The sequence below is a fragment of the Misgurnus anguillicaudatus genome, chromosome 10 (genome assembly GCF_027580225.2).
Source record: "Misgurnus anguillicaudatus chromosome 10, ASM2758022v2, whole genome shotgun sequence".
Lineage (NCBI taxonomy): Eukaryota > Metazoa > Chordata > Actinopteri > Cypriniformes > Cobitidae > Misgurnus > Misgurnus anguillicaudatus.
Genome location: NC_073346.2, coordinates 37,442,501 through 37,461,718, shown reverse-complemented (window position 1 = coordinate 37,461,718; position 19,218 = coordinate 37,442,501). Strand labels below are relative to the sequence as shown.

Below are 19,218 nucleotides of genomic sequence, written 5' to 3'. Positions count from 1 at the left end.
TTTTCTTACCATTTTCGCTTCGGTTTAGGGTTAGATTAACATGAAATGACATCCAAACCCAACTCTAACCCCAATGCCAGGCAACAATTGTTTAAAGTTTAGAAAATATAAAATAATAAATCAGAAAAAATAGTATAAACCAATAGTTAAAGTGACATACTAACGCAAACACCAAATCTAACCCTAAACCGAAGCGAAAATGGTTTGAAAATAGGAAAAAGCAGTTGAGTAACCAATCCGTGAGAATGCCACGAAAAAAGACAGTCCGTAGCTGGGCCACGGAAAAATGCGGAGATCCGTGAGAATGCCACGGAAAAATGAGCACAAAATTCCGTGACTATCCCACGGAACTTTGTGAGATCATGTTGAAAATTTCTAGAATTTTTGACATAAAAAAATATAATTTTGACCCATACAATGTATTGTTCACTGTCAAAAATAAGGGTACAAATCTGTCACTGGGGCAGTACCTTTTAAAAAAGGTCCTAATATGTACCATTTACAAATATCTATATTTGAACTGCCAATATGTACATTTAAAGTACTAATATGCACTCTTTGGGCACAGAGGTGTACCTGTTTGAAAGGGTACTGTCACAGTGACAACTTTTGTACCTTTATTTCTGAGAGTGTTGGCTATTGCTACAAATAAACCATGCAACTTATGACTGGTTTTGTGATTCAGGGTCACATATAAAAAAATCAATACTCATGTAACAAGTATCCATGTAATATGCAGTATAATATACAGCCAACCAGTTGTTATTGCAAATAAATTCCTTCATATAGTGATACAAAGCTCCCTTTTCTTAACATCAGGGTCTGGATCGCCCTGTCAAGGTTTATTATTCTGTAATAACAACTGGCTGCTTTGTGTTACCCCTTACTTATTTTTGTGTAGCTGCAGAAAATTATGAAAAAAAATTGTCCTACAGGCCTGTTGCCTGTGAAACGCAGATTAATGAGAAGTATTTCCTGGCAAACTTGCTAGCTGTTCTTCATTAGCATACAAAATGCATGCAAGCTAAATTGTACGGTTAACATTCACAATTAAAACATAATTATAGGCAATATCAACTTGCATCAGCTGGTTTCTTGATTCTCAGAAAGGCTCTCAGGGGTCTCTCAAGGTTTAAGTTTTACACTGGTCAGTACCACCCATCCCATCAATGTAATCATTCGGACAGAACTACATTGAAACGTTGAACTTTCATCACACAGATGCTGTTTTCCGGCTATAGTGTTTTCAATTGAATCCTGCACCAGAAACTGCCTAGTGACCACCAAAGTTATTTGTCCCCTGCAGTTACAAGGTCCCTTATTTAGGGATGATAAAGCATCCGCTGACAGAGAATCTCGTATATTGTTATTATTGATTTCATTGTGGTTGACGGTGTAAGCATGACACAGGTGTTTGATTTAGCAGTAGTTTGATTCTCACAGCCTGAGCCGTGGCACATTCATTATACTTCATTGTTCTTGCATGTTGAAACTTGCGCCTGAACTCTGCGGTTTAGTAATAATAATGATAATTACCTGCCAGTGTATTCATCATGGATTAGGTTTGGATAATTGAGAGTTGGATAGAAAATGGCAGGCGTTATTCATACGACAGGGATTTAAACACCGGAGTCATAATTGCTTACTGAGAAATGGCTTTTTGTTTGAAGTCAGCGTCAAACGACATTCAGGACCCATTGTATTTTTGTAATGCAATATAATTTAGAGTGAAAGAGGATATTTAAAATAAATGCACAAATATCTTGGGAATAAATGAATAGGAACGCAAGCAGAAAGTCAATGTGAAATCCAAACTTTACTTACCTTTTACTTGTTTCTTACTGATCACCGTGTCTCACCCAAAAATAGATCTCTCTGTTGTGGTGCGAGTGCATTGCTTATCTGTGCGTTTCTGTATTACGTTATACCTGTAACTTAAACATCTGCGTGGTGCAGGTCTGGACCCTCGCGAGGCTAAAACTCATTCTTTATTTCCTCCTCGCATGAGCTGTCCTGTGATGAAGCATGAGTTTGCCCAAAATAGCTTTTTAGGCCAGAATTGCAGACATATAAGGCAATTTTCAGCTTTGGGAACATAAATTGCCAGCAGACATTAATAGAGATATAAAGCTGAGGCTTTTTATTGGTGAATATTCTGCTCTTTTGTATGGTTGCTATAGAAGAATCTGTACTGCTACATAATCATTTTAAATGATATGTTTAGTGCAATTTACAATTCAGCCAATCATATGTCTTGATAGGCAATCATATCAGATCAAGTTATTACTTTCTGTGTAAACGTCTAGTTCTGTTAATCATTTTCTGTAACAGCAGCTTGATGTCATTGATGCAATCGGTAACTTGACCAAATCTGTGATTTGTCGTACAATCGGACCTGACTAGGGATGCATATCAATTAATCGCGATTAATCTATAGCAGAATAAAAGTTTTTGTTTACATCATATATGTGTGTGTACTGTGTATAATAACTTTGTATAGTTAAATGCACACACATGCATGTATATATTTAAGCAATGTTTACATATGTATATACATTTGTATATTTATGTATAATTTATATTATATATAAATATAAATACTTAGTATATAAATATATTTTTTTCTTAAAATTATACATGCATGTGTGCATATTTATATATACATAATTATTATACACAGTTCACACACATATATGATGTAAACAAAAACCTTTATTCTGCTATAGATTAATCGCGATTAATTGATATGCATCCCTAGACCTGACAGTTCTTAACACCACTATAAAATTATAAACTTTCAACATAAGCTTTCTTTTGCATTCAAGCTAACGCCTTTTTTTTGCTATTTCTGTTTAGAATATAATAATTTAGTATATACACTGCAAAAAATGATTTTCAAGAAAAAAAATCTTAGTAATTTTGTCTTGTTTTCAGTAAAAAAATATATAAAAATTCTTAAATTAAGATGATTTTTCTTGATCAAAAATATCAAATTTAAGTGATTTTGTGCATAAAACAAGCAAAAAAATCTGCCAATGGGGTAAGCAATTTTTCCTGAATTTTTCTTGAATTTAGTGTTTAAGAAAAATTTTCAAGAATTTTTTGCTTACCCCATTGGCAGATATTTTGCTTGTTTTATGCACAAAATCACTTACATTTGATATTTTTGTTCTAAAAACTAGACTTATTTTCGTGGGTCGTTTTGCTCATCAAGAAAAAGCATCTTAATTTAAGAATTTTTAGATATTTTTACTGAAAACAAGACCAAAATACTAAGAATATTTTTCTTGAAAATTATTTTTTACAGTGTAGTTTATTATTTTATAATTAATTTCCCCTGGTTTCTTTTACTTTTTCATGTAATGACCCAGCAAGCATGTATGCATTTAAAATAGGTCTAATAGCCATCCAAGACGTTGATGGTAAAACAAGGCAAAATTTGGTCCGTCAGTGAAATTTCATTTCCAAAAATTGTTTCTAAACACATTATAAATGTTATAAATGTATTGCTGAAATGCGTTACAAAGACTGTGAACTATGTAGTACCGAATTGTGGAGTTATACTGTTAATTCATTCCCCGCCAGCCAAATTTTGTGAAAAGTTGCCCGCCAGCATTTTCTGTGTTTTTTATAAAAGTTTCACAAAATGCCTTATAGGAAAATTTTCCTCTAAAAACATATATAAACATACAAACACATCCAATGAAAGAAGAGACCCTCTGCTTTCAAACAAACAATAAACAAACTAAACGGAAAAAAAACTTTCATCCTATCTATATTTTTTCACTGTTTATAAACTCTTAAATATGGCTATTTTTCTTTTAAAATATTTTGAAATAATTGCATTTTTGTGAAGGAATTTTGTTAGAGATCAGATTCAGATTGATTATCAAAACATACACGAAGTTTAAAATTAGTAAATAATGTTTTTGCTTCAGGTTTTTTTTTACGTGCGGTATTGCAGATTTACATAATGAATCCTCAGGAACACGTTTTGTTTATGCAAATGTTTTCTCTTAATTGACGAGAGATCTCTTCAATGGCTGAGAAAGAGTTAAACAGCTTTTCCTGATTTCTGTGTTCAGTGTTATTTGGGCGGGGCTAAAACGGTGGCTCAATGACACACTGGAGCCATTGATCATGGCCACACCTCCAAAACAATCGCGAGCATCCATTCTGGTTGTAGCGGTATTTGTTGATAGAGTTGGGCGTGGTTTTAGCACGGACAGCGGAAACACCCCCACCGCTTGAGAGCAGAAAATGCTGCCTATTTTTCCACGATTTTTATCATTTATTTACTTTTTTTTAATTATTCAAATTTGTCTGGGTGGTTAATAACACATTTTTCTGTGGTCTGACAACCTGAGAACAAAATTAATATAAGACTTTAGACGGATTTTATTAAATGTCTAACCATAGGCCATAAAATAAAAAAGAAATGAACCCAAACACCTTATAATCACTGTTGACTTTGCTTACATGATGATACATCTCAAGTTATTTTGGCAAAAATTAAAGTTGATTTTGACTAGAAGTGGGTTACTCATAGCTGGACTATATTGGGTCTATCCTTAACATAGACACTGAAATGATGACTATTGCTTGCTGGAGCTACTTTGAAGCAATGTGACATCGTAAAATGCACTGTATAAATACATTTTGGTTGATTGGTTGGTTGGTTGGTTGGTTGGTTGGTTGGTGGAAGCTCTGAAAGTTTGTCTTGCTCCAGATCTCATACAGTATGTGCCTTGAAGTCATTTCGGTTAAAACCCCTACATTTCCCGTCATTCTCTGTAGTAACAAGAGTATAAAAAATACCAAGTAGAGCATCATTTACAACCTTTACTCTTTATTTTGTTGCGTTAGTGCAAGCCTCACGTTTGATGCCATACCGTGAAAATCAAGTGCAGTTGTTACATGTCATCACATTTTCAGTGCGATGCAAATCCTGACATTGTAAAGCTTATTAAGTAAGGCCAAGTGTTTGGATGAGACAAATTCTTGTTATCCTGCATGTTGCTAATTCAATTAATTAACTGACACTGTTTCTGTTTCAAGACCCTAGCTGCATAATTAAGTTCTCATTTATTGTAATTCTTGTTTTCGAGAGAGAAATGCTTACAAAACCTGTACAATATTCATTAAACCAATCAAATCTCTTCTTCTGAACGCAACCAACAATTAGTCTGAGAAACCTAAAGTAAAATACTTCATTTTTTGCTTTGTCTGCAGAGACAGAGGACCATAAACCCTTAACCTGTGGTGCTCATAATCAGTCATAATGTTGTATGACAACTTTTGCACTCAACAACTCTTGACAATAAATGTGTTGCAAACTTTTTTGTTTCGTTTTTTGGGGTAGTAAGCATAAAATGTCCATAGCACTTGACAGATATCAATGAAATGGGTGTCTTGAGAAATCTCACCTGTCTCAGTGAGAGCCAGGGACTCTGTAAAAAGCCGAACAGCCTACGCTTCTTAGACAGTTAGAAATGCTTTATGCCTTTGAATCATTTTTGTGCATTTGAGTTTGCTGACATTCTTTATGGAGAGAGCAGATGGAGGGTGTTGGTGTAATTCAGTGTCAAAGTCTAGAAGAAGATACTAAACGTATTCTTGTTCATTATTTTAGTCTCGTTTCCTGGGAAAAAAATTGAAATTTCTCTAAGGGTTCGGTCATGTTTATTGTCTTGCTCTTTGTTTATGTCTTTTATTTTTAAGTTCCATGTTCAAGTCTTGTTTGGCAGTTTCATAGTCATGGGATGCGTCCAAAACCGTCTACTTCCATACTATATAGTAGGTGAAAACAGGGGCGCTGTTGGGGGGGTACAGAGTGTGCCATGCATATGGGCCCATGAGTACGCTAGGGCGCCCCACCATCATCACTTTTCCGTTTTTTTTTTTTTTTTTTTTCTTTTTTCCGTTTAATGTTTAATTATTAACACTGTAGTAAAATGTAAAGTAATTTAATATAAAACTGCTGTAAATGACTTTGTGTTAAGTAAAATTGAAACACTTTTAAAAACAGCGTGCAAGCATGACCTAGTAGATGCAATTACATATTTGGCGGTTCTGGTGGTTTTTATTTGATTGTGCGGGTATGGATATGGGTGTGTAGGCAACATTTTGGTTTGGGATCAGTTTGGTGGGTTTGCTATGCAATCCTATTACTGTAAGTTACCACAAACAGTCGACATTAAACATGCTGAGAACATTAAAATGAACACAGTGCATTTCATTGCGTAATAACAAATTTAAACTACTGTAACCGAATGCCAAAACATGCAGTATTATCTTTGTAATAATATAGTTGTTTTTGGATGTGCAAAATCATATTATGGAGTATATCACTGGCTTTTCAAAAAACAACCTTCAGTGCACAGAAATTAAATGTGCATGCACATCAGCAGCACATTTGATTGCGGCATGCTTTTGACTTTTAAAAATCTACGTCACTGTCAATCGACTCGTGTCACGACACGAGACAGTCTCACGAAACAAAATCAAGGTTCAAAAAATAACGCAGTAATTCAGCCTTACTTTACTCGTTACTTGAAAAAAGTAATCGGATTACAGTTACGCGTTACTTCTAACGCGTTACTGCCCATCACTGGTGATCATATATAATTATTTCTCAGTCTCTTTATTAGAATACAATCAGAAAATACAGGAAATGTGTATATAGTATTAAAAACTATAAAAGTATAATCTGAAGTCCCTGCTGAAAAAAACAATAAAACCATTACAGAAAATTCTAATGGTTTTATTGGTTTTATTGGGAATTGTATTGGTTCTAATGGAATATGGCTCAAAACACATTACAGTGCATTGGTTTTTGTTGGTCTCTAATGGTATGTATTGGTTCTAATGGAGTATTGGCCAAAACACACTACAGTGTAGTGGTTTTAATGGTAAAAGCTAATGGTTCCTATTGGTATTTAATGGAAACCATTCGAATTTTCTGTGGTGTTTTATTGTTTTTTTCAGCAGGGGTGTCAAGTATTTAGGGTAAACTCCCCTTCCACTTGAGAAATAGCAGGCAGTGCAGGATCTCTTAAACCTAAATTAAATTAAATCCTAATTTCTAATTCTAATCGAATGACTTCAGTCTCCTCAAAAAGCTCAAGATGTGTTTCGTGCCAAGAGAGGTCACATTAATACTGACTGATGCCTGAAAAAGACATTTACTTCTGAAAATTGTTTTGTTTTTAATTTTGTGTACATATTTCCTGTATCTCCTGTTTTTTCAGTAATGTACTTCCGGAGCAAAATGTAATTGTTGGTTATTAGTTGAGTGTCCATTAGCCTTCGAATTGCGCAAATTGAAATTGCGAAATTATAACACTTTCATTTTCTAAAAGCTTTCATATATCGCAAAAAGTTTTTACACTTGCATGAGGTGGATTTCAGGCAAATCAAAAACGCAATATATTACAAAAATGCAATGGAAACAGATAACACGACGTGCATAATTGTCACATGATCACTCTTTAAAGATCCAAAATTTGCTTATTATTGTAACCTCCCAACAACACATCATACAATATGTTGTCGATCCCAATTATAAGTGGATTTCCTTGCGATTAATGCTTGGATAACATTTCTGCATCTTCGACTAGTGTGGTGGCTGCGATATATACACATCGATAAACATTGGTTAATGGTAACATTGTCTTTTTGCAATAGTTTGATTAAAATGTCAGTTTAGTTGTGCATTCATTAAATCTAACAAAATTTGTAAATTACGAGACAAAGTAAACTAAATTAATTAAAGCCTATTAGCTGAAGTGAAAACGAGATTACTTATTTTATTGCATTGTATTTTGTTCTTGTTTTGAGTGTAACCCCTAATGAATTTGAGATTGGTTTCTCTGAAAACAAGACTTGATGTAATTGCGCTTCTTAAGTATTTTGTTTTAAGGATGTTTCAATTATTCTTCACGGGAAACAAGACATAAATACTGATTAAGGAAGTTATTTTTGCAGTGTAGCAGAATGATTGTTAAGCTCACGACTGTTGAGCTTCAATTGCTCGAATTCCTGTTGAGTCGTTTTTATTTTCATAAAACAAGCAGTTTAACACAGACCGGTGCTTTAACTCTCGTTGAGCACCTTAAAGGTCAATGTGTCAATGAAAAGCTGTTTAAGATGGTTAATGTATGTACATTGGTCATAACGTAACTATATGCATCAAATTTCTGAATGCCACAGTTTGCTAACACAGCAAATGAGGCAGAAAGCAAGTAAGTTAAGCTGATGTCTGGTGTTATTCATCCAGAGAAAGCTGAACATGAAAATGACCTCGATTTTGCAAAACTACTATTCCTGCAGGTGATAAGGTATTGTATGCAAAATAGTCCCAAATCTTTAAGAGACTCAACCCACGGTCCATGCTACTGTTCATATTTTTAACATTACATTTTGTGTCTTTGATATAAAAATGGCCTTTAATCAAATTGTCTGTCATGCGGTGATAAAGTACGAGGAAGAAATACTGAGAGGATGGCTCTTTTACTTATCTGGCACATCTTTTGCTCTAGTGGGAGATTCTTGGCTGGAAAATGCCATAATATATAAAGTCAGTAAAAACAAAGTCATGTTTACAAGGTGCCTGGTTGCTATAATGAGGGTGTTAGGGGAAATATAAGCACTGTGTTTGCCAAAGTCTACCAGGATAGTAAAATCAATTTTAGTAAGGATACTCAGAGTTTTGTGTGAGGCACTTGGCTGGATGAGCAGTACTGTATATTCTACTTTATTTCATGTGTTATAAAAAAGGATACTCCGAAAGGCAAGCAGAACTGATCGGCAAAATAAACAAATCGACATGAAACGAGAAGCCATGCAAACCCTGTACAGAACGTAGCAGCCTACGATACAAAAGTACAAACAAGATCTGACAGAAGACACAGAACACGAGCGTGTAAATACACAAGAGACTCGTCAAAATAACCAGGCATAAGCAAGAACAATAAGAAACGGGGAAATAGGATAAACATTCAAAATAAGAGTCCAGAGTCGTTAGAGAAAAATATCAGTAGAAACAAGACAAGTTATTGTATGTCTGAAATATTAAAGGCCACCTATTGTCCGATTCACGATTTTACATTCCCTTTGGTGCGTCACAGGTATTCGGGCCAATCACAACGTACAGATTAGCTGGCCAATCAGGGACACAGAGCTTTTCAAAAGGATGTTTTGTTGTTTTTTAGCAATGAAATAGGTGCCATTTAAATGTTTCTTTTAGGACAGACAGTATTTTGATCACTTAAAAAAATTTTTTTGCGTTTCTCCACTTATATGGTTCTTCATCCACCATCTCTTTATTTCACAAATCTAATGTGTATCTGAAAGCAAAGGCGACAATCCCGTAGGTATTTAGGGCTCGAGCACCCACCAAAACTGCAGAGCACCCACGTCAAAACGGCAGATATGCGCAAGTAATTTTTATCAAAAATGCTTTTGAAATTTGTAATATCTACATTGCTTTGATGAATAAGCTAAATAAAGGATGGTTCACATCTAAACTGAACCACTTTCCATAGCGTCTGCTGTTGCTAAGCAACCTAAGGTTGCATGACGTTGTGCCAAGCACCCACTGCCAATTCCCCACCTATGTCTGTGAGAATGTTTACTACACATATCGTAGCCATTCAAACTTATGAAAATATGGGTTTAAGATTGTCCAATATTTGTATTAGATTTTGTCAATATTCTCATGGAAAGTAAGACAGATCACTCTGTAGTTTTTCCTTACTTTTGTAAGTTAAGTAAAAGCATCTGCTAAATGCCTAAATGTAAATGAAACACGACCAGGGTACTACATATAGTAAATGTGTTAATTTTATTTAAAAATATTTTGTTGTAAAACAACCATTGGTTTGCTGAAAATATGTTCGGTGACAGGGTTGCATAACCAAACTGCTGTTAAAATAGTAAAACCATGGTTAATATTTTAAGGGTACATATCATGAAAATCAGACTTTTTCCATGTTCAAGTCTTATAATTAAGTCCTCAGTTCTTCTATCAACCTAGAAAATGTGAAAAGATCAACCCATTAACTTAGTTTTGGTAAACCATTCTCTGCAAGCATGTGAAAAAATAGGTCATTCAAATCTGGCTCCCCTTGTGATGTCAGAAGGGGATAATACCACCTTTTAATCTGCACTATCCAACCACGGCACTGCCATTTAGTGCAGAGATCAGCTCGTTTGCATTTTAAAGAACACACCCAAAACGGCACATTTTTGCTCACACCTACAAAGTGGCAATTTTAAAATGTTATAATAAATTATCTATATGGTATTTTGAGCTAAAACTTCAGATATTCAGTACTCTGGGGACACCAAAGATTTATTTGACATCTTAAAAAATCTTGTAAATTGTCCCCTTTAAAAATAAGCATAACATTAAATGGTTAAGTTTTAGTATTCCCTTAAAAAAAAGTAAAGTACACACAGTTACATGTGCTACATGAAATAAATCAGGTTTAAGGAGATTTTCATGTTTGTTTCCACAATATTTCTTTTGCAACAAGCTATGTGTGGCCACTGTAATCCACCTTACATATTCTGTAAAAAGATTAAAATATATTGAAATGCTGCTTATTTCTTTGTTTGACAGCTGTAGACACCTGTGGTGGGACTTATCGTGGGTCCAGTGGGATCATTTCCAGTCCAGACTTTCAGAAGGACTATCAGAGCAGTGGGGAATGCACGTGGACTATCCTCGCTGATCCAGGAGACACCATCTCACTGGTTTTCTCAGAGTTTCAAATGGACAGCAAACTGGACTCTTTGGAAGTCGAGGGATCCGATCCACCAACGATATGGTAAGCATTACTGCTTTGATTTTTAAAATAGAAATTATATTCATTTTAATGGAAAGTATAATGGTGTTTGTGGGTCTCTATTGGTAATGTGTTGGGGTCTACTGGTAGGATGTTATCTGGTGAATGGGAACCAATGGAACACCATTACGTCCTACTGGAATAAGATGCAAAACACAATATATAAAGTAGGGCTGCATATCTGGCAGTGCGATACATATCACGATACATGTGTTGCGATATGGTACACTGCAATACATTGCGTTGCGGTAAGCAAGGCTATATATTGGGATATTTCTTATGTTGGAAATAGAATAGGATATAAGTTTAGGAAAGCTGTAATCAAGAACACACCACCATTTGCGCATGCATCAGACAACACAAGTACTTCTTGTCAATCTTGAAGTTTGAGACAAGAAGACTGCTATCGTGTTTTTGAGAATTGATACCGTATCGGCAAACAAAATATTCCTAATATAGTAAAGTTTTTTTTAAAGGCCATCTGTGTTAATCCAGGTACTCTCCATTGGTTTGACACAGGACGTCAAGTGGCCACCAAGACCAGTACAAGTTTTTCTTACAAAAGTAGACACAAATGTCTTCATTTTCATTAATTATTTATTTATTCCAGCCATTCGTGTGATAATTCATTATACAAGACATTTTCATCCTTGTCTAATGATCCCATGCTTAATATAGCCTGGGTCGTATTTTCTTATTTCTTCAGATATAATTTTGTTTTTTAACAGATGTTTTTCTAGTCTGGGTTGCTTCCAACCAATAAATATTTTAAATATTGCCATGTAATAAGCAAGATAATGTACAGTCAGCACTGTGTGTTTGTTTTTTAATTTTCACACACAATGGCGTGTTAGTCAGAGAACAGATGGTTTCAGGTCCATTCATTTAAAGAGCGTCATTTAAAATGAATGCACGCTCTGATAAGCTCATGAGATTCTTAATTTCAAAGCGTGGAAATGGTTTTCAAATGACTATTCAAGGGACGGGAAGGTGCGATTTCTGTGTTAGATTGTCCAAAGAATCTACTCAAAAGGTGCCAAAATTCCCATCAGAGCTCTGAAATGACATTGTAAGGTTGTGAGAATGCAATGAAATGCAAAACATGCCCGTAACTTGATTCAATACCACCGGCATGATTCTGCAAAGCCAATGATTTCAGTTTTGTATTTTATTTTCCGCCACAGAAAGCACAGCTGAGTATTAAAACCAACAGCTATTGTTGAACTTGGAATGACAGTCAAACACTCTGTTTTTTGGAAATGTAGGAAGCATACTTATAGTATTTTGGATTTTATGATGTATTGGCAATATTGCATGTATGATTCACAATGAAAGCAATGCCAGAATGCACTGTACAGAAATCCAAGTGAGAAAAAATAATTATAATTATATTAATTAGAAGTATGCTTATAAGTAGAGCTGCAACTATCAACTATTTTTTCAACCAATTATTCTATCGATTAATTTTTTTATTAATCAAATAGTCTAATGATTTTTTATACATATAATTCACCAACAAATAATAAATGTAACATCTGCCATTAATTCCATCATTTTATTTAAGCATTTTCTCAATTAAACAGATGAAGAGTTTCATTGCAAAACGAGATAACCACCGTTTTTTTAATTGTTCAGAAATCTCGTTTTTTGGTTGTGCATTTCAATTAATTTTAATTCAACTGCAGTTGGTTTGTTTTGATTTAAACCTTCATAACTTAAAAAATACAGCTAAGTAGCACCATAAAACAAAATAATAATATGATAACATAATAATAAACATGTTTTTTTCAAAAATGTTAATTTTTTTTTATTTATCTCGTTTTGCAACGAAACTCTTCAAATACACAAACCAAAATTTTCAACATGAAAAATAAAGTGGCAGTGCCAAGGAAAATATGACAAATCACATAAAAACAAGTCCAACGTAAATTTTGTGTAACATAAGCAGTGCAAAAGGGGCATTAGTGGTGTCCAACTTAAACAATTTCATCTTTGCTCTATTATTATTATTTTTTATTAAAGATGGATTAAACATTTTGCCTACATGTTGCATTGGGGGGGACTATAAACTGGGAAGAATTTAAGGATGTTTGTCAAAAAATGACATAGAACACATGCATTAAGTTTATAAAGATATAGGTCAGGACAATGACTGCAAAATATTAGCATAAAAGAGGATAAAATATTAATAACAGATACAAATGTAGAAAGTGTATGTGTTTATACCTGTGAGCTTTTTGTTTTTCCATTCATTTTTTCTTTGTGGCACCGGCTATATACATGAAGTGAAAATACCATATTTTCTTTGCAATAGATGCTATTTATTTTTTTAGATATTTTCTATTTACACTTACTGACAACATCATACTTTTTAGCGATGTGCAATAAAAATGTTTTATTTAATAAATAGGTGTTAAAGTAATTAGATGCTATCTATATTGGCAGATACTATTTACACCTTCGTATTTTGTAGATTAACAGGATGTAGTAATAACATAGAGTCTAAATTATTATATTTATTAAAATTATTAAATGTTATTAAATTATTAAATTATTGTATTATTATACAACGACCCCTAACCTTTCTCAAAAAATCTTATTATTTTTCATAAACACTCATTAGGCACTTTATTTCTACTTTTCAACCTTTTTTTTTATTAAAAATTAAATGCCTTTTCAATGGGATATGTGATAGGAAAAGGGTGAAGGACAAAGTTGGCAAAACGCAGATTTGAACCAGCAACACTGAGTGCATTTACATACACCAATTATGCTTAATAAATTGCTAACGTGTGAGGTCATGTAAACGCGTAAACGGCGTAAGCAAAAACCGATCGGCACATGTAGTATTTTGCTCATTTCCCTGATTTTGTATTGCATGTAACACCTTAACCGGCTTTCTCGCAGTTTTGTTCATGTGCGCATGTCTCTGCGTGTGAAAGATAAACGTAATGCGGAAGTAAGTTACGCATAAAAATCTCCGCTCGACTAAAGCAGTTGGCAGAGAAACAGCAACAATAGAAGCTGATGTTACATTTACAGGTTATGCAGACATGAGAAGAGATACAACAGTAGACAGATTTACCGTCGGCTTTTTGAACGACTATATGTACTATAGGCAGTGACATCACTGATTTGCATGTAAACGCATGAAAACTGTTTTCTATAAAATTATCCGTGTATTCCTTTGCACGCTTATTCACTCTACTGAAGTCGTTTATTTTAGTGTGTCTTTTTAAACTTCAGTGCGTCATTTTTGTAAGCAACATAAAAAATGAAGCCAACTTTTGCTCTGCTAGAATGAGCATCTCTTCTGTAATATTGTGCAAGGCAACAAACAAACAAATCGATGGGTTTGCTGGAATGACCTTTATTTAAGTCTGACATACTTCCTGTGTTTGTTAGGAAGGGCAGAGAAACATCTTGTAAGTTACAAATCACTCAGAGAAAGGGCCAACACGAAGCGATCTCTCTCGCTCTCTGCTAATGACCGAGCTCTCTGTGGTTGGACAGTATATTACTTATATTTGTGGATGCTATATGACTGAAATGAGACACCTGGGGACACAATTTTCAAACGTAATGCAAGTGTTTGTAGGTCAGGGTTTGGTTTTGAATGGGTGTGCCCGGCTCATATTCTGTGCTTTTTTGTTTTAGTATTGACAGTGTTAGAAGGTGACAAGCCTTTGTTACTTGATGTATATTAATGATTTTAGAGAATAGTTCACCCAAAACCAGACAAAAATGCACAGGAATAGTTCACTCAAAAATAAAAATCCCATCCTTATGTTGTTTTAAACCTGTATAAAAAAATTATTTTGATGAACACAAAAGATATTTTGATAAATGAGGATAAGCACAGCTGATTGTAACCATTTACTTCCATAGTAGGAAAAACAAATATTATGAAAGTATTGTAAATAATAAGCACACAGCTGATTATTATCCATTGACTTCCATAGTAGGAAAAACAAATATTATGGAAGTATTGTGATAAATGATGATAAGTACAGCTGATTTTAACCATTGATTGTAACCATAAGCACAGCTGATTGTAACCATTGACTTCCATAGTAGGAAAAACAAATATTATGGAAGTTTTGTGATAAATGATGATAAGTACAGCTGATTTTAACCATTGATTGTAACCATAAGCACAGCTGATTGTAACCATTGACTTCCATAGTAGGAAAAACAAATATTATGAAAGTATTGTAAATAATAAGCACACCGCTGATTATTATCCATTGACTTCCATAGTAGGAAAAACAAATATTATTGAAGTATTGTGATAAATGATGATAAGTACAGCTGATTTTAACCATTGATTTTAACCATAAGCACAGCTGATTGTAACCATTGACTTCCATAGTAGGAAAAACAAATATTATGGAAGTATTGTGATAAATGATGAAAAAGATATTTTGATAAATGATTGTAAGCACACAGTTGACGGTACTCATTGAATTACATTGTATTTGTTTTTTCTACTATGGAAGTCAATGTATAGATTTAAAACAACATGAGGATGAGAAAATTATAACAGAATTTTCATTTTTGGGTGAACTATACTTTTAAAGTTGTCCATCTGACTCTGATTTAAACTTCTGATACTTTGCAAATCCTTTGTGTGCACTAGTGATGCACCGAATTATTGGCAACCGAAATTATTTGGTCGAAAATAGCAAAAAACGAATTTTCCGAAAATGTGAAAAGGCCTAATAAATTTGACTGAATAATTAGGTCTTTGATGACGTGAATAAATAGCAATCAGCACAGTGAGAGGCGCGCAAATGCAGCAAACATGTTGGTGAAAGCATTCTAAAGTGTCAGAGAAAGACGTGAAAACATGTAGCACTAAAAGTTTCCTTTATAATTTAACATCAAGACATCCTGAACACCATGCAGCGTATGAGAAAGACACGGCGGCTTCAATCCTGCTGAATCTACAAGCACAGACATCAAGAGACCTTGACTCTCTATTACAGCAACTGCAGTGCGTAATAAAACTTTCTAGAAGCAGTAAAGTCCTACAATGACAAACACGCTTATATTAAACCAGAAATAAAACCTTTATTAACAAGAAGCTTTTTGTGAGACCGCTTTGTTGGGCACTTTTTCCTCCTGTCAATCTTGCCGCTATCTCTCCCTTTGATCGTCCTTGACCGTGCACGCAGAGTGCTACATAAACGTCGTTGCAGAGTAATGAATAAGTTATTTGCATTTTTCGCGGCAATAGAAGATCGGATTAATATCCGTTTAGCCAAGACTCATTTATGTGGTCGAATGTAAACAGAAGAGTTGTAACAAGTCAATCTATAGCTATCTGATCAGAGAAGTAACCAGGTTTAAATGGACATTCCACTTTAAATATATAATCATTTTCCAGCTCCCCTGGAGTTGAACATTTGATTTTTGCTGTTTTGGAATCCATTCAGCTGATCTCCAGGTCTGGCGCTAGCACTTCCAGCATAGCCCAGCACAATCCACCGAATCCTACCAGACCATTAGCATCACGCCAAAAAATAACCAAAGAGTTTGGACATCTTTCCCATTCAAAACTTGACTCTTCTGTAGTCACACCGTGTACCAAGACCGACAGAAAATTAAAAGTTGCGATTTTCTGGGCAGATGTGGCTACCCAGATAGCAAAAAATATCCGCATCGCTTCTTTATGCCGCCAGCCCCAAGCTGTCGGCTATAGGTGCGTCCCGCTGGCAGGGATGAAACTTTTGCCGCCGAATACGTCACTTTCATTTGTTGCGAGATGCCGCCAGCATGCAGCCGGTGGACCGACTGCTTAATTTATGCAAAAGCGGCTGCCGCGGCGGTCCGCCGTCAGACCTGTTTGCGATTATGCCCTTGTGACGCTTACTGCCGCCAGAGCACCGCCGGTGGTCCGCCGACTCATTGCTATCTGGGTAGGAACTATACTCTCATTCTGACGTAATTATTAACTTTTCTGATGTAACATGGCTGCAGGAGGCGAAGTGATATTACGCACTACCCGAAAATAGTCCCCTGCCATTGAAAGTTACTCAGGGGACTATTTTCGGCTGCTGCGTAATATCATTATTCCTCCTGCAGCCATGTTACAGCAGCAAAGTCCTTGATTATTACACCAGAATGAGAGTATAGTTCCTAGCCATATCTGCCTAGAAGATCACAACTTTTAATTTTCCTTCAGTCTTAATACACAATGTAACTACAGAAGAGTCAAGTTTTAAATAGGAAAAAATATCCAAACTTTTTGGTTATTTTTTTAGCGCAATGCTAATGGTGTAATCAGAATCAATGGATTGTGCTAAGCTATGCTAAAAGTGGTAGCGCCAGACCCGGACGGTAAAAATCAAATGTTTAACTCTAGGGGAGCTGGAAAATTAGTATACAGTATTTAAAAAAAAATTGGAATGTCCCTTTAAGGCCATATAATGACTACTGAAATGTAATTTTTTTATTGTTAAATAATGTGAAATAAATATAGTAAAAATGACACGTAGCTTTTGCAATGGTAAGAAAATTGACAAATAATTTGGTTTCGGCAAAGAAATAAGGTTGTTTTTGTTGACATTAGTACATTAGCCAAACACTGAGCAATTGTTCATGTTAGTTGACGTCAATACAATTTAAATGTTAGCTTAAAGCGACATTACACTTTTTTCAAAATTGCCTGAAAATAGTCCCCTGCTATTGAAACTTACCAAGGGGACTATTTTCGGGTGCTGCGTAACATCATTGCGACTGCTGCAGTCATGTTACTGCAGCAATCCTTGATTATTACGCCAGAATGAGAATATAGTTCCTAGCCATATCTGCCTAGAAAATCACAACTTTTAATTTTCTGTCGGTCTTAGTACACAATGTAACAACAGAAGAGTCTTAAATAAGAAAAATATTGGAACTCTTTGGTTGTTTTTTGGCGTGATGCTAGTGGTCTAATTAGATTCAATGGATTATGCTAAGCTATGCTAAAAATGCTACCGCCAGACCCAGAGATAAGCTGAATGGATTCCAAAATGATAAAAATTAAATGTTTAACTCTAGGGGAGCTGGAAAATGAGCATATTTTCAAACAAAGTGGAATGTCCCTTTAAATGTTGACATCATGCCTGACATCACACAAGTTTTTGAACAGCAGTAGTAAATGATGACAGAATTCGCATTTTTAAGTGATCTGTCCTCTTAAAGTCAGTAGTTTTTGATGTTTCCACACAGACCGCTGTGAGAGAGAAACAGGCGGATGGAGTGTTTGTAATAGGTAACTCCTCTGAAGTTTAACACGGCGGTGATGATTGCAGCGGCCCTCTGCATACAGGATTCGTCCCACTTCCCTGCACCACACTGCTAAAAAAGAAATAATAAATTCTCCACACATGCACTCAGATTATGTTGCATGGGGAGAGAGGTTGAAAGTAGCCTGTGGCAGGCGTGTTGTCATTATTTTGTGACGGGTCCTTTGTGAGAACATAACTTTTTTTATTGCCGCATAGATCTGAAGCACAGCCAAAATCAGTTATTTGATATTGAAAGTGAGGGGTTTTAAAATATGAGCCCCTTGCCAGATTTTATTTAGCACCAGCAGAGGTGGAAGCTTTGCTCTTTGATCACATTGATTGGTTTGGCAACAGTGTCACTGCGGTTCTGCTTTTATTTCACCAAACATCATTAGTGCTGCTGCTCAGATTTACTGGAGGGTTAAAGATTTGAACAAACATTTGAGAATCCATCTTTTCATTTATATCAGTCTTTTCATGCGTTCATTCATTTAATTCATTATTCTTCTATTCATCTATCTGTCCATCTTTCTGTTTATCTAATCATTCATCTGTCTGATCTTCTCTCGGTTTATACGTTTGTTTGTTTGTCCGTCTTTAAAATCTATCAATCCATCTGTTCTTTATTCATTTGTCTGTCTATTCATCCATCTATTCTTCCCTAACCTGTGTTTGTCTATTTGTCTATTGATATATCTATTAATTTGTTTATTCATCTGTCTTCATCTATCCATCCATCTGTTCTTTCATTCTACCACCTGCCTTTCTGTTATTCTATCTATCTGTCTGTCTGCCTGCTTGCCTGTATCTGTCTGTCTGTCTTTCTGTCTCTATCTTGCTGTCTGTCTGTCTGTCTGTCTGTCTGTCTTTTTCTGTTTGTATGTCTGTCTCTCTGATTGTCTGTCTGTCTGTCTCTCTGTTTCTTTCTATCTGTCTGTCTGTCTGTCTCTTTCTGTTTGTCTGCCTGTTTCTATCTGTCTCTGTCTGTCTGTCTGTCTGTCTGTCTGTCTGTCTGTCTGTCTCTTTGTTTGTTTGTCTGTCTGTCTGTCTCTATCTTTCTGTCTGTCTGTTTGTTTGTCTGTCTCTATCTGTCT

The 19,218-nt window shown here is 35.1% G+C and overlaps 1 protein-coding gene across 6 annotated transcripts in view; it reads left to right on the top strand.

The window, feature by feature from the left end:
* csmd3a (CUB and Sushi multiple domains 3a) overlaps positions 1–19,218 on the top strand; it is a 489,960-nt gene that overhangs the window by 95,313 nt on the left and 375,429 nt on the right. For 4 of the 6 annotated variants that reach the window (XM_055211332.2, XM_073872542.1, XM_073872541.1 and 1 more), the window contains exon 1: positions 10,644–10,832. In XM_055211332.2, the coding sequence (XP_055067307.2) occupies positions 10,777–10,832 (56 nt within the window). In that variant the 5' untranslated portion in view covers positions 10,644–10,776. Of the gene's footprint in view, positions 1–10,624; positions 10,833–19,218 lie in introns of those variants that run through there. The other 2 variants (XM_055211335.2, XM_055211334.2) reach the window with 1 other exon arrangement.